Source organism: Anas acuta, chromosome W (genome assembly GCF_963932015.1).
Source record: "Anas acuta chromosome W, bAnaAcu1.1, whole genome shotgun sequence".
Lineage (NCBI taxonomy): Eukaryota > Metazoa > Chordata > Aves > Anseriformes > Anatidae > Anas > Anas acuta.
In genome coordinates this window covers 19,756,779-19,773,483 of record NC_089016.1, presented here as the reverse complement: position 1 = coordinate 19,773,483, position 16,705 = coordinate 19,756,779, and the positions used below count along the sequence as shown (strand labels likewise).

Here is a 16,705-nt window from a genome sequence, read left to right as displayed (position 1 = left end):
CCTGGAGGTGGCACAGCCTTCTCTTCTGTGGACTGTCCCAAATCCCAGTGCTTGCCAGTTCTGGAGCCAACTAAATACACAAACAAACCCAGAAGGTATTTAAAAGTGTAATCTACAGAGAAAAAAAATAGGGACAACAGGTATGCAGGAGTAGAAAGGACCTCTTAGTCACATTGTATAGCTCCCTTCAGAAACAATCTTTATTTCCCCTTGAATTTATTTCCCCATGAAAGGGACACGTAGGCATCATATAACTCCCCCGTTACAGGACGGTCTTTGACCAAGCCACCTTGTATTGCCATAAATGCTTTTCCTGCCTCTACGTACCTATATTTACACCCACGGCTATATATACATATCCCCAAGCAGCACAGCACGTTCGGCCACCGCACACAAGGGGATGTGCTTACCTGCTGCCTCCAGGCAGGAAACTCACCTCCTAAGAGCTTCTGGTCTGATTTATTGTACTGCTTGCTATTTCCATAATGTCAGAGGAAAGGCAGCAGAAGGGGGGAGCATCTTCTGGTCAAGAATAAATTTTAAGCGCTACAGGAAATATTAACCTCCTATTTTGTCAGACACAGGCTGATGGCATCCCACATTAGCAGAACTGCTACAAAGAGCTGTGTTTCTATGCTCCGTAGGCTCCTCCGCCAACGGGGACATGTGCACGTCTCTCTTCTTTGGTATGTCAACTTTTTAGAGAGAAATTCCTTCTTTCCCTTTATTTTATTAAAAACTGAGGCATCTCATGCAGAATGGGGAAGGGGATTAGGGTGTGTAAATAGCCAAGCCAGAAGAAATAGCTGCTTGACCAAAGAGGAACTGAGCTTTTATTTGGTATCATTAGTAATTTATTTATTTATTTATTTATTTTTACTTCTGCTACTTTTAACAACTTTTTAACTTAAACGCTACTCTACAACCAGCTTCAGGAAAATACTCAGCAGAATTCATGGCAGTGCTAAGAAAGACCTCTCAGATTTCTAATAAATCCTTCGGGAAAACAAGGGAGAAAGAGATGTAACACTATTTAGAAGTTAAAATAAAATTCAGGCAGGATTTTGGGAGTAGGGAATGGTGTTACAGTGTATTGAAAGGATTGGGAAAGAACAAAACAAAACCTTTCAGCCTTTCAGGCTTTATTTAGGTATTATATAGCTGCATAAAAACAAACCTTTTTTGAAAGGAAAGTCAGCTAAAAGCCTGAGAAAAGCCTGTGTTGCCCTCCATTGTGTTCAAGCCAGAGTTCAGTGTGGTGATGTTTTAGAGCTTCAAATGCCTTTTGGATTGTTATTTATACTCCAGTACTAGTCCCCATATACAAATCAGTTAATTCCCTGGAAGACTGAGCTTTTCAGGTTTAAAACTACTTGTGAACTCCTTAAAAGCAAAATAAAGTGTCTTTCTTCACTGTCCTGCCAGGAATACTTTCCCATCCAGCTCTCCTGGACTCTCCATACATCTCCTTGTGTCCCCTGGCTGTGAATCTCTGCTCAAGCTCAGGAGGACTTGCACGTTTCCCTTGCCCAAACCCTACCTGCCCAGTTTTCCCTCTTTCCATCTTCTCCTCACACCAATGCTTTAGATGTTTCCTGCAGGGCTCCTCTTCTTCTGTGTCTCACCCAGCTCCTCCAAAACCCAAAACCCAACACCTCTTTTTGGTGAGCCCAGCCTTGTCCTGCCACTCAGCTGCTTTGTGTCTACCCTTCCATCAACCTGTCCCAGCCTGCAAAGCAGATGAAACACCATTATTTTATTTATTTATTTATTATTATTATTTTTGTAGCAGAAACCAGAATCTCACAAACTGGGGTCCAAGGACCAGAGACAGTCCATCTGTGATGCCACCAGGGTCTCCTCTCCCTCCTACTGAGGTAGACACATTCTTCCACATGGTTTGGGGACAACAGGATAGATAAGGGACAGAGGGATAGTGTTCAGATGAACAGCCTATGTTCAATGGGGCAGCACCATCTTGCAGAGAGGGGGAGGACCTCTCAGTACACATGGCACCATTCTTTGTTGTGAGACTGAGCCCTGCAGAACAACAAAAAGTCCATGTTGCAAGACCTGAAATGAGCAAAAGGGCACATTTGTAGAAATCAGATTTCCGGGGGGGGGGAGGGGGAGGGCATCGCAATGCAAGCAAGGGAGACACGTGCTGTGGGGCACGGCCACCCCCGGGCACCAGCTCCCCTCTGCAAAACAGAACTGTGGGGCCTGGGCAAGGCAATGATGAGGATGAGAGAGGTTCACAAACACCTCCAGGTTTTCATCCTGCTTTGCTCAGGGCCTCAGTCTTGGTGTTTCCATGTGGAGCTAGCCACGTTGCAGGGGAACACCTTCCCCCTCCGTGGGCGCAGTGAGATGGAACCGCAGGAGGGGTGCAAGACGCAGCCGCTACAGGGTGCGTTTTGCTGCTTTGAAAAAGCCTTTGGAAAAAGCCTTTGGAAAAAGCCTGCTTCCTCTGCACGGAGCTGGTTTCAGAGCTGTGCACTGATGCCGCAGCGCCCTCTAGTGCTGCAGGGTACACCGGCCCCATCGTCACCAAATATCTCCACTGGTGGCTCCCCAGCCATCTCTGCTCCCCATCGCACAGCCATCATTGTCAGAGTGGCTTCACCCTCCGTCTGCCAAAACCTTGGCCTCCTGCAACCCTCAAGGCTGCAAGATAAGTCAAAGTCATGCTCATCCTCTCCACTGACACCCCCAAACCTGAACCCAGTCGACCCTACCAGGACATGAAGGCACCCCAACTTCTCCTGTCCTTGCAGGAGCTCACTGTAGGTCTGCCACTCTCCAAAAAACAGGACAGCCTTGCCCCAACCCTGCCCAGCTGACCAGTACTGGCTCCAGAAACTCTGTGTTTCAACAAGAAAAAATGAATCCCTGAGCCCATACGTTTAGAGAGAAAACCCTGTGAATTAGGAGCCAATACCACTAAGTCAATACCACTAAGTCTGTGAACTAGATAACAGCCAGAAAAATAAAACCAGCCCAGAGAATTGAGAGGCTACCTCATTTCTTACAATTGGAAACCAGCTCCGAATCCTGATAATAATAATAGAAATGTCAAAGTTCTTGGCCATTTCCCTGGTGTTTCATTTGTGCAGTGAATAAGACCATTAAATGCTACAGAAGGCCATCATCATCTGAAAAACCCACTAGAAAAATCTCTTTTCAGCAGATCTGATAAAAAACATGGCTTTTATAACCTGGATCAGGGCTTAGAGCAATTGTGTTCTATTGCCAGAGACAAGACCTGTCCCTTACCCTTACACCAAGGCCTTCGAACTGACGATCTGCATGGAAGATCAGCCCACACTGGTCCAGATGTCTCCTCTCTAGTTCCTTACAAATGGTAGCAGTCTCACCTGCCTTCCTCAGCCGCTAGGGACCCTAACTCTGACCTGCGGGGTAGGCTGAAGGGGTTATGGGTGACCGGGCTTTTTCCAAAGGTTTGCTCTCAGCCTGCTCCTTTTCCCAAGGAAATGGTCATTGTCAGTTGGGTTAAATGAAACAAAGAAATGGGCCAGGGTAAGAGGATATCTTACTGGAAGTCACAGCAAAAAAGGCTTTTTACTCAGCCGTGGATATCTGACTTTCAATACATTGTGACCTATGCTCAACTCTGGCTCTTTGACAGGGACTTTCCACAGCAGTTTGAGCAGTTACAGTATTGGAAAGACCCTTGGGAGATGGGAAGCTAGCTTGTGAAACTAATGAAACTAAAAACCTCCTCTGAAGGCTGTGCCATGCCTACACACTGCTGACGGAGTTGGGCAGAGTCTCAGGGTGGTGGGGAGAAGTGTGCCCAACTTGAGGCTCCCAGGCGGCCAGCACAGCTTGTTCGGAAGTGCTGGGTGGACACATAGAGGACTTCAGTGTTACCCAGGAAGAGCACAGGAGTGGCAGGAGGGGTATGCAGCACAGGGGAGATTAGGGACACACCTTTTGCCTGGGTCCCAGCTCCATGCAACACACTCGGCCTGTTTGAGTCACCCACTTTTGCAGTTCCTAGGGTGGGCACGCACAGCATGGCTACCCAGTATAGTGGCAGCTTCCCTCTGCCAGCTGCTCCCAGCAGAGCCTCCTGCACCTCCAATTCCTCCTTCAGCTCCAGTGGAAGAGCAGACAAGCTTTCTGAAGCTGTAACCCCCGTAGCAGAGCCCCAGTTTTGCTCTCTCAAAGTCTGGCCGAGCATTGGAGAATGCAATCCCTGTACACGGTGACAGCTCTGTGAGCCAAGTTTGCTGGGCACATTTTGCTCCTGAAAAGTAAGAGCATCACACTCTTCATCCTCCTGGCAGCTCAGACATCTCAGAGGTCTCCTACAGCAACTGCTGGCTAAGCAGTGTGAAGTGTGTTTGCTAGAGTGCAAGGGAAGGCTGAAGAGTAAGAAGATGCTTAGCAAACTCAGATAGCCAGGAGACATCATCCAAAAAATTCTGCTCTGAAAGAGGGATCTGGGCTGGCTAGAGAGGTGGCTAAAATGAGAGCTGCCCAGGGACATGACTGAGCAGTCCTGGAAACCTCGTGATGCAGTAGGAACAGGCAAGAAGGTATGAAGAGAAGATAAGGACCATGAAGCCACTGTATGGAGAAGGTAAATAACTTCACCCCACCGAAGAGACCTGTCCCTCTGCCACCACCCACACAGGAAGGTCACGGATCCGCACTGCTCCTCAGTGAGCCTTACACCAGTGCCAGATGCCAAGCTTCTCACCCTGCACAAGACAGTGGCAGCACCGGGACTGCTGGTCCATGGTTCACCCTTCTCCCCCATGATGTCTGGTTTGGCTTGTTACTCTTTAGGCATCTACCACATCCAGATGTGTCCAGATGTGCTCCCAGACAGGGAAGGGAGGTGGATATCCTCAGATAAGCATCATCTGACTTTCTACAGACCTCTACGCTGAGATGCAGGGAATCACAGACATGTCCACACCTTCCCTATGGCAGGAACCCCAAGTGACCAGCCCAAATGACACTAAATTGTAAGATCTGACTTGAAAGTACTTGTCAATGAGAAGAGACAGGAGAGAGTAGGCAGAGACATAAAGTAAGTGCCTAAATTCAGATGGGATCCCAGCACAATCAGGAGTCCTGGTGCTGTTGAGCCTGGTTTGGACAAAGTCAGGAATACAGTGGTGCTACAAGGAACACAAACAAGTTACTGAGTCCACATTTTTCCTAAGGAGTTTTGTTGTTTCTCATCCAGCAAGGAAGCTAGAACTACAGCTAGAAGAGAAACAAGCAGACTATTATAACTCCAAACACACAACAGAAAGGGTAAAAAATAAGGAAAGGGAAAGAGATGAGCTGCAAGGCAATTAAGATGCCCAATGAAAAGACACCAACGTTGTCTCATAGCACCAGTGAAGCCCCGTACCCCTTTCAGAAGTGCCACGTATTTTTTACCTCCTAAGCCACCAGACCAGGAGCAGCTAGCCAGTAAAGGTACGGCTGCACCATTCAGAGGAGGGCAGACCCAGCCCGGAGGCATGCGTCCAGCAAACCCATAGCCAAAAGCTGCAAGATGCCGGTCCAGAAAGTACTTGGGATGCATCCTAAACCTCTCTTCTCATGTCTGTCAGCATTCACGTCCTTCTTGTGCATCCTTCTTGAGCTACAGCAGCCTCCCAGGGAAGAGATCTTGTAGGACATGGCCCCTTGGGTTGTTCTCTCAGTGTAGAGTGTGCCAAGGGCTCAGTCTGAAGACTGTATATAGGATTGGGGCATTCAGCTGTGACACGTCCAAGCCTGAAAGCTTTTCTTAGCATTTGCCAGAGGGAGCAAAAGTGGAACTCGCTGTGTTAGCCCTCTCATGACGTCTTGCACAATGCAGAGCTGGTTACGTGGTCTCCTCCGCCCAGCCAGCTGACCAGCGAGGTGAGTAATGGTGAGGCTGAGCAAAACTGGATCTGCATCTGAGCTGTGCCTCCCTAATGTGGCAGATGAGCAACCACATCTCTTATGAATGGGAAATACTTATCTTCAAATTTTCTTCCAAAGCCACTTTTTGGCAGCGGTTATGTGAAGTAGTACCCAAATCTAGCTACAGACTGATGAGTAAGGAGAGATTAAGAGGTTACAGCCCAGGAGCTGAGCCAAAGCCATGACTTCACGTGCTCCTGACCAGTGCAGAGGCAGAGTAAAAGGCACGGCACGCATCGTGTGAACAAGATGCTCCAAGTGCCCCTTGCTACCCCGATCTGAGTGGCAGAAGAGGAGCACAGATGCTCACCCCAGGCACAACGTGCTTTATATAACTGGTTTCCAGCAATGTCAGTGTTATCCCGAGCATGGTGCAAACACAAAGGGCGGCACGGGGCCACTCCCACTGCGTTTCAAACCAATTCGTTTGTTTTTTGGAACCACTACAGCAGAAGATTTCAAAGCAACATCTATTTACCAGTAAAAACAAGCACTCTAGTTGAGCCTTAAAAAGATGGGGCAAGGGGGAAAGCTTAAAAACTGAGGAGCAGGGCGAGCCCAGTAGCGAGCAGGTTTTCCTGCCTGCACACTACCACGAGATGGCAGAGCGCACCGTGCTGCTTCGGCTGCCTGCAGCATCTCTCAGCAGCCAGTGCACGTCCTCCAGTTTCAAAACAAAAGGCTGGAGACAGGCATTTTTCTCACAGATAGCGATGAAGAAAGAGGGTTTGGAGAAGGGTGGGACTTTTTCCCTATTTTTTCCCCCCACCTTTTAATCACTAGATAGGCACAGGCTTTCCTTGCAGTATTTTGTGGCAGAGCTCAAGGAGGAGGTGGAGAGGTTGAGGGCTATCAAGGAGTGTGAGCGGGAGATAGACTTATGGAGCTACTCCCTGCAGGGCCTCAAGGAGAGGTATCAAGGTGAGACACCCCAAATGGGGGTGGACCCCCTGCCCTGTCACCGTCGGGCAGAGGGAGGGGATCTGGGAGTTGAGGAGGAATGGAAACAGGTCTCTGCTCGACATCACAGGCGATGCCCTCCCCTTCCGGCCCCGCCTTCCCAGGTGCCCTTACACAACAGGTTTGAAGCCCTGGAGATTGAGTCCGGTGGGTGAGGAAGAGGTAGCAAGTGTACCCAGGAGGACGCCTAGGGCGAGGAGGTCGACTCCACGCCCCAGGACTGCCTCCACCAAGAAAGACAGGAGGGTGATTGTTGGACACTCTCTTCTCAGGGGAACAGAGGGCCCTATTTGTCGGCCTGACCCTACCCGTAGGGATGTCTGCTGCCTCCCTGGGGCCAGGATCAGGGACGTTGCCAGGAGGCTTCCCAACCTGGTTCGTCCCTCTGACTATTATCCACTTTTGATAGTCCAGGCAGGTAGTGATGACATTGAAGAGAGAAGCCTGAAGGCTATCAAAAGAGACTTTAGGGGACTGGGACGGTTAGTGGATGGAGCGGGAGTGCAGGTGGTGTTTTCGTCCATCCCTACGGTGGCAGGGAGGGGTACGGAGAGGACAAGGAAAGCCCACCTGTTAAACACGTAGCTCAGGGGCTGGTGCCAACGCAGAAATCTTGGGTTTTTCAACCATGGGGCGTTTTACTCGGCACCCGGCCTGATGGCCGCAGACGGGTCCCTATCTTTTAGGGGAAAATGGATCCTGGGCCAGGAGCTGGCAGGGCTCATTGAGAGGGCTTTAAACTAGGTAAGAAGGGGGATGGGGCTGAAGCAAGGATTGTTGGGGCTGTGCCAGGGGGAGCAATAGCAAGGCTGGGGGATAAGGCAATGGCCCAGCTGAAGTGCATCTACACCAATGCACGCAGCATGGGTAACAAACAGGAGGAGCTGGAAGCCATCGTGCAGCAGGCAGGCTATGACTTGGTTGCCATCACGGAGACGTGGTGGGACCACTCTCATGACTGGAGTGCTGCAATGACTGGCTATAGGCTCTTCAGAAGGGACAGGCAGCACAGAAGGGGTGGCGGTGTGGCTCTCTATATTAGAGAGTCTTTCGATGTTGTAGAACTCAAGGCTGGGAATGACAAGGTCGAGTCCCTTTGGGTTAGGATCGGCAGGGACAACAAGTCTAGCGTCCTGGTCAGGGTCTGTTATAGACCGCCGAACCAGGATGAGGAGACGGATGAGGAGTTCTACAGGCAGCTGACAGAAGTTGCGAAATCTTCAGCGCTTGTTCTCGTGGGGGACTTCAACTTCCCTGACATATCCTGGAAGCACAACACAGCCCAGAGAAAGCAGTCTAGGAGGTTTCTGGAGAGTGTGGAAGATAGCTTCCTGACGCAGCTGGTTAGTGAGCCTACCAGGGGTGGCGCCCCGCTAGACCTTCTCTTCACAAACAGAGAAGGACTGGTGGAGGATGTGATTGTCGGGAGCTATCTTGGGCAGAGTGACCACCAAATGGTGGAGTTCACTATTCTTGGCAAGGCCAGGAAGGGGACCAGTAAAACCGCTGTATTGGACTTCCGGAGGGCTGTCTTTGAGCTGCTGAGGACACTGGTTGGTAGAGTCCCTTGGGAGGTGGTTCTGAAGGGCAGAGGAGTCCAGGAAGGCTGGGCACTCTTCAAGAGGGAAATCTTAATGGCGCAGGAACGGTCTGTCCCCACGTGCCCAAAGACGAGCTGGAGTGGAAGAAGACCAGCCTGGCTGAACAGAGAATTGTGGCTTGAGCTTAGGAGGAAAAAGAGGGTTTATAATCTTTGGAAAAGAGGGCGGGCCACTAGGGAGGACTATAAGGATGTTGCGAGGCTGTGCAGGGACAAAATTAGAAAGGCCAAAGCTCATCTGGAGCTCAATCTGGCTACTGCCGTTAAAGATAACAAAAAATGTTTTTATAAATACATCAACACAAAAAGGAGGACTAAAGAGAATCTCCATCCTTTACTGGATGCGGGGGGAAACTTAGATACAAGAGATGAGGAAAAGGTGGAGGTGCTTAATGCCTTCTTCGCCTCAGTCTTTAGCGGCAATACCGGTTGCTCTCTGGATACCCAGTCCCCTGAGCTGGTGGAAGGGGATGGGGAGCAGGATGTGGCCCTCACTATCCACAAAGAACTGGTTGGCGACCTGCTACGGCACTTGGATGTGTACAAGTCGATGGGGCCGAATGGGATCCACCCGAGGGTACTGAGGGAACTGGCAGAGGAGCTGGCCAAGCCGCTTACCATCATTTATCAACAGTCCTGGCTATCAGGGGAGGTCCCAGTTGACTGGCAGCTAGCAAACGTGACGCCCATCTACAAGAAGGGTCGGAGGGCAGACCCGGGTAACTACAGGCCTGTCAGTTTGACCTCAGTGCCAGGGAAGCTCATGGAGCAGATTCTCTTGAGTGTCATCATGCGGCACTTGCAGAGCAACCAGGCGATCAGGCCCAGTCAGCATGGGTTTATGAAAGGCAGGTCCTGCTTGACGAACCTGATCTCCTTCTATGACAAAGTGACGTGCTGGGTGGATGAGGGAAAGGCTGTGGATGTGGTTTACCTTGACTCCAGCAAGGCTTTTGACACCATTTCCCACAGCATTCTCCTCAAGAAACTGGCTGCTCTTGGCTTGGACTGGCGCACGCTTCGTTGGGTTAGAAACTGGCTGGATAGCCGGGCCCAAAGAGTCGTGGTGAATGGAGTCAAGTCCAGTTGGAGGCCAGTCACTAGTGGAGTTCCCCAGGGCTCGGTACTGGGGCCGGTCCTCTTTAATATCTTCAAATATCTTTAATATCTTCGATGATCTGGATGAGGGCATTGAGTGAACCCTCATTAAGTTTGCAGATACACCAAGTTAGGTGCGTGTGTCGATCTGCTTGAGGGTAGGAAGGCTCTGCAGGAGGATCTGGATAGGCTGCACTGATGGGCTGAGGTCAACTGCATGAAGTTCAACAAGGCCAAGTGCCGGGTCCTCCACCTGGGGTGCAATAACCCCAAGCAGAGCTACAGGCTGGGAGATGAGTGGTTGGAGAGCTGCCAGGCAGAGAAGGACCTGGGAGTGTTAATCGATGCTTGGCTGAATATGAGCCGGCAGTGTGCCCAGGTGGCCAAGAAGGCCAACAGCATCCTGGCTTGTATCAGGAACAGTGTAGCCAGCAGGACCAGGGAGGTGATCATCCCCCTGCACTCAGCTCTGGTGAGGCTGCACCTCGAGTACTGTGTTCAGTTTTGGGCCCCTCGCTACAAGAAGGACATCGAGGTGCTTGAGCGGGTCCAGAGAAGGGCGACGAAGCTGGTGAGGGGCCTGGAGAACAAGTCTTACGAGGAGCGGCTGAGGGAGCTGGGCTTGTTCAGCCTGGAGAAAAGGAGGCTCAGGGGCAACCTTATTGCTCTCTACAGGTACCTCAAAGGAGGCTGTAGCGAGGTGGGGGTTGGTCTGTTCTCCCACGTGCCTGGTGACAGGACGAGGGGGAATGGGCTTAAGTTGCGCCTGGGGAGGTTTAGGTTAGATATTAGGAAGATCTTCTTTACCAAAAGGGTTGTGAGGCATTGGAACAGGCTGCCCAGGGAAGTGGTGGAGTCACCATCCCTGGAGGTCTTTAAAAGACGTTTAGATGTAGAGCTTAGGGATATGGTTTAGTGGGGACTGTTAGTGTTAGAACAGAGGTTGGACTCGATGATCTTGAGGTCTCTTCCAACCTAGAAATTCTGTGATTCTGTGATTTTGTTAAAATACTCCTGATACTCCTGACTCCAGCAGCAAAACTCAAGTATGGACATTAATGTCCACATATCCAGAACATTCTGCCCCACCCATCAGTGGGGCACTGAAAATACGAGTACAGATACGGACCCATGTGTATTCTAGAAACTATTCCTAGTTTCATGCCCTACAGGAATCATACCTTACCAAAGGAAACCGAGTTTCCAAAGCAGCCCATACGTAAGACTTGCAACCTCTCTGCAGCTTGGTGCTCTTAACTCTGCATTAGCTGCTGAAGCACATTTGGCAGTGCAAAACCTTTGGTCTAAGTGGCTCTGCATCATGGGGGAGACGGTGCTAAAAGCAAGTCCTAAGAGATGAACCAGAAGCAACCAGAAGCAAATCAGCTGCTGACAAACAACCCATGAGATCTTCAAATACAGACGAAGCAAGAGTTTATGCATCTCCAGCCTGACAAGTCTTTTAAGGATATGACACAAACATAACCACAGTGTGGGAAAGGCCCATGGAAGGTGAAGGATTTTCTTTCATAGGCTCATACTAATATTTTTCCTCATGATCCCACATACTGTGTGCCAAAGAGCCATTTCAAACAAGAAAGTGATAAAGAGCAGCACAACCACCACTGGCACTGCATGATTACAATTAAGATGTGATTGTAGCTGCTTATATGAGACAGAAACAGATCCCCCTTTGTTACAGGTATATAATAGAATTAATTCACTGAAGTCAACAAACTCAATCTGTGTTACAACAGGATGAGATAACCAGGCCAGGAGGAGCTGGCTTATTTAACAGCTGTTGATTATGAAGGAGGTTGAACTCTAAGAATGCCAGCTCCTCACACCAAAGATAAGAGTTTCTTCTCCCAAACAGCCCAAACTCACAGCAGCCTGCTGGTGCAGAGCCCTTGGCCAGCAAAGACCACTGCCCACGTCCCAAAGACCCCGACCCACAATTCTTGGAAGGCTTTGCGCAAGCGCAAGGACTGATAAGCTAATTAGCATATGAAGCGAGAGTAGGCGGGTTTAGGTAATGAATATGTATAGGCGTTAATAGAATATTCATTGTTTTGCTGGATAAATATGAGATAGTTTGTTACTTCAAACATGCACAATAGGTGGAAAGATCCCCCGTGCATCCAGCACTGCAATAAAGAATACACTTAAGGAAATTTCAGCTTCGATCTTTGAATCAATGCCAAAGTCAGCAGCACTTCTCCCTCTTCTCACTGGTTCACATACTTAAAAACACAGGGGTGGAAGGGACCTACAAGATCATCTATTCCAACCATCCTCCTATCACCAATACTACCCACTAAGATACTAAATCATCTCGTAGCACCTTGTCCAGGCGCTTCTTGAACACCGTGAGGGACGGTGACTCCACCACCTCCCTGGGCAGGCTGTTCCAGCACCTGACCACTCTGAGAAAAAAAGCTTTTCCTGATATCTGATCTAAATCTCCCCAGGCGCAACCTGTGGCCATTTCCTTGAGTCCTATCATTAGTTATCTGGGAGAAGAGTCTGACCCCCTCCTCATCATAACCTCCCTTCAGGAAATTGTAGAGTGCAATGAGGTCTCCCCTGAGCCTCCTTTTCTCCAGGCTGAACAAGCCCAGCTCCCTCAGCCGCTCCTCGTAAGACTTGTTCTCCAGGCCCCTCACCAGCTTCGTCGCCCTTCTCTGGACTTGCTCGAGCACCTCGATGTCCTTCTTGTAGCGAGGGGCCCAAAACTGAACACAGTACTCGAGGTGCAGCCTCACCAGAGCTGAGTGCAGGGGGATGATCACCTCCCTGGTCCTGCTGGCTACACTGTTCCTGATACAAGCCAGGATGCTGTTGGCCTTCTTGGCCACCTGGGCACACTGCCGGCTCATGTTCAGCCAAGCATCGATTAACACTCCCAGGTCCCTTTCCTCTTCACAAGTCTTCTAGCCACTCTGCCCCAAGCCTATAGTGCTGCACGGAGTTATTGTGGCCAAAGTGCAGGACCTAGCACTTGGCCTTGTTAAACCTCATCCCATTCACTTCAGCCCAGCAGTCCAGCCTATCCTCTGAAGGGCCACCCTACCCTCAGGCAGATCAACACTACCTCCCAACTTGGTGTTGTCTGCAAACTTACTGACTCAATCCCCTCATCTAGGTCATCAATAAAGATTTTTAACAAGATAGGCCCCAGTACTGACCCCTGGGGGACACCACTTGTAATGGGATGCCAGCTGGACTTAACTTCATTAACCACTACCCGCTGGGCATGGCCCTCCAGCCAGTTCTTTACCCAGAGAAGAGTATACCTGTCCAGGCCACGGGCAGACAGTTTCCCCGGGAGAATACTGTGGGAGACCGTGTCAAAGGCTTTGCTCAGCATGCAAAAGGGCAGCATTGCCCTAGCACAGGAGGTGTCTCCATCCTTCCCTCTGAAGGACGAGAAGAGCTCAGAGGTGCCTTCAGTGGAAGCATGCTAAGCACCTTAGCTCCTCGGGGGACTGGGGCACTGGAAAGTGAAAAATTAAGACACTGACAAATTAAGCTATTCAAACAGGACTGTTTAACTGAAGGCCTCACCCTGCCATTCCCCAGCACTTGAGCACCAAAGGTCATTTAACCAGAACTACTGAAAACTGGCTGTGGAGACAGATCTGGAGAAGAAACAGGCTGGAGAAAAAGTAGTCATTGCATCACACACACGTGCATCCTGTAGGGGAAACATCTGGATCGATGCACCATCACTACTGGCTTCTTGGCAGCAATTTATTTTGGAGTTGTCAGGAGGCTTGGTGCTTTTCAGAATCTCCTTTCCTAAAACAGGAGCCCTGTGTGTATATGCACATGCATATGAACGCAATACACTGTCCTCAACATTTAACCTCCCAACAGAGCCTATGCGGCACCAGCGAGGTTGAAACCAAGGCTTGCTGAAACCACAGGCACAGTTCTCTGACTGCAGCTCAGCCCAGGCAGCCTGCCCACCTTCCAGGGATGGTTTTGTAAGGAGAGGTTGTGCAGGGAAGCTGCCGCCTTCAGCAGTGGCCTCAGCACCTACCTGCCACACTGGGAGGACTTTCTCTATGTCGTTCAAGTTGATGGTATCACTGTCCTCGTACTTCCCTTTTCCGATCCTGCAGCAGGAAGAAAACAAGCAAAAGCATGATAAACCTCGCTGGAACCTACGTTAATGTTCTATTATGGCACATGGGAAAGATTAGCGCTTACTGCAAAGGACTCTCATAAAAACAAAGAGGTTCTCTGAAGCAAGTATGTTGTGTCTCCAAAACACTCCCATGTGGGCACAAAGCCATTAATACCAAATGAAATGCTTTTCCCAGCCCTATCCCCTGCACTAGTGACTATCCATTCACCACAGCATTAAAATACTTTTGGTAACACCAGCAGTGAGAAAACCAAAGGCAGCCCTGAGCAGTAGTTTTAGATGATTCAGTTCCCAGACTGAGAAAAACTAAACAGCCCACTGGGAAGAAAAAATGGGGACAGAAAAACCTAATGAAAAATGCTTCTTTTGAACTGCTGCTCATTTGCCAGTCTCTGCAGGAGCTCCTGTTCCCCTGCTGGGAAAGGTGGTGGTAAGCAAGCACAAACATAGATCTCAAACAGGAGAAAAGCGGTAAACAGAAACCAATATGAATGTAAACATATGTTTTGAAACACAAAAAAAAATCAGGGTGAGAAGCCAAGTATTAACAGACCAAGTACATAGTTGACAGGGTAAGGATAATTAGCAAGTTTTGCTTGTATGAAGAAATTAAAAAAAAATCGATCACATAAGGCCTGCTACTAGCTGAATGCAGAGAAAATGAAAGCAATAAGAAAAGAGCAGTAAACATTGTTCATCTGCATTTATAAAGAATTTGAGTGATTTATTACAGACAAATGTTGATGTATTTTGTGGTCAATTAGTGACAAGATATTGTTCAACAACTTACAGAAGGCAGAAACTTTGACAGCTGCAGGTGCAAACATTCAGTGTCTTTAAGTCCAAGGACAACCGATATTGGTGGAATTACAGTAAATGTAAAATGAAAGAATGGAACATGCTAAAACATCAAACCTGAAAAATAGCAAACTGTCCTGGTTTCAGTTAGAACAGAATTTTCTTCCTAGTAGCTGGTAGAATGCTGTGTTTTGGCTTGGGATGAGAAGAGTGCTGATAACACCCCGATGTTTTAATTGTTGCAGAGCAGTGCTTATACTAAGCCAAGGACATCTCAGCTTCTTGCTCTGTCCTGCCAACGGGCAGGCTGGGGGTGCAGTAAGAGCTGGGAGGGGACAGACCCAGGACAGGTGACCCAAACTAGCCAAAGGGGTATTCCATCCCATCTGACGTCATGCTAAACAATATATAGGGGTGGCTAGCTGGGGGGAGGGGGCCGGACTGCTCAGGGTTAGGCTGGGCATCGGTCAGCGGGTGGTGAGCAATTGCATTGTGCATCACTTGTTTGTACACATTATTAGTATTATTAGTAGTAGTACTATTATCACCATTGTATTATTATTATTATTATTATTATTATTATTATTATTATTATTGTTATTTTCCTGTCTTATTAAACTGTCTTTATCTCAACTCACGGGCTTCACTTTCCATTTCTCTCCCCCGTCCCAGAGAGGGAGGGGGAGGGTGAGCGAATGGCTGCGTGGTGTTTAGCTGCCGGCCGGGTTAAACCACGACACAAGCTGAATGGAAACCTCCACAGCCCAGTGGGGCAGGCCCCAGACTTGTGAGATTGTGGAGGAGCAATAGGGGACTAAACTGAAGGTAGTGGAGGACTAGCATTTAACTAACGCCTTAATTGCTTTATGAAAAATCAGGTGTTCAACAGGTGGCTTGACTTTCCATCACAAATGAAATTGCTGTTGTACATAGCTGGTGTCTCTGGCAGGACCACCTGGGAAGTGCCGTGAACCATGGAGCCCATTACATCTTATTTTACAGAGGGCCCCTCATCCTATGCTTCAAAACCATCTATAGAGGCAAACATGAGCTGTTACCTACTGAGGCACTTAGAGACTCTGAAATTCAGTGTTACTCATGTTGTTTCAAATATTCTGAAAATTGCAAATCATAAATATTTACAGGGCAGAAAAAAGCCTTATACGGTCACGTGAGTTTGCCTGTCACAAACAGGTATGGGAGCCTCCTGCAGATGCTGAACCTGGGCTGAGGTAGGATTGTGAACCCAGACTGGCTCATACTTTGGCAAAACCAATTTACCAACAGATAAACTTTGCTGAAAGATTTCTATCCCTATGCCTAAAATGGCACTGAGAAGTCATTTGTAGCCTTCTCAACCCCATCTTTTAGATCCATTTTTATTTTTATCATCCTCTATGGGCAAGAAATGACTAATTACTAGGAAAAAATATCAGAAAAAATATTAGATAAAACGTGGATATGGCACTTCCTCTATTCTTTCTTTAGCTGAGATGTGCAATGAGTTCCATCAGCAATGAGTTGAAGCCTTGTTATAACTTGGGATAACAGAACGGGTAACACTGCCCATATCTGTTAACAGCACTGCCAGTGCGTTAAGCACCAGGACTGAGTAACAAGGAGAGTGTTTCTCAAGTGGCAGAATCTGCAGAGAAATGTCTGTCTCTCATCAGCATCAGTGAATCTCTTGGTGTCTATGTACATGACCAACGCATAGCCAAAGAAGAATCCAGCAACACTGTGATAGCCCCAGGAGGCTGTAACCACCAAGATGAACTACTTAATGTTCTCATAGTTACATGCCTAGCAGGAAGGGAATGAACATTTCAATCTAGATGGACCATATTGATGCTCTGCTCTTCCCTCAAGTCTTGCTGGGGAGAACAACAGAAGCGCTTTCACTCATTGGAATTGTAACCAGGATCTTTCCCCCAATATTCAGAGATGCTTAAATCTAGGAGACATAGCCTGGAGCCCACATAGTTTAAAAGCTGAACTCTTTCAAACAATACAAAATACAGCAAACAGCTCTGCTCTAACCCAGAGCTGGTTGATAGAGGAGCCAAAGAGACTGATCATGAAGTTCTCAGCCCCTATATGTGGTCCAACACATCTTTTCCAGGTCCTCTGTGTGGGCTATGCCATCAAGCCAGCAT

General features: G+C 48.6%; 1 protein-coding gene across 13 annotated transcripts in view; it reads right to left on the bottom strand.

Annotated features, from left to right (window-relative positions):
- Window positions 1-16,705, bottom strand: part of CTIF (cap binding complex dependent translation initiation factor) — a 168,910-nt gene that overhangs the window by 100,371 nt on the left and 51,834 nt on the right. For 12 of the 13 annotated variants that reach the window (XR_011090717.1, XR_011090719.1, XR_011090721.1 and 9 more), the window contains one exon: window positions 13,644-13,719. The exons of the other annotated variant lie outside the window; for it this stretch is intronic. Coding sequence is in view for 2 of the 12 variants with exons in the window: in XM_068665217.1 (XP_068521318.1) it covers window positions 13,644-13,719 (76 nt within the window). In the remaining 10 variants the exon portion in view is untranslated. The remainder of the gene's footprint in view (window positions 1-13,643; window positions 13,720-16,705) is intronic. 13 annotated transcript variants of the gene reach the window in all.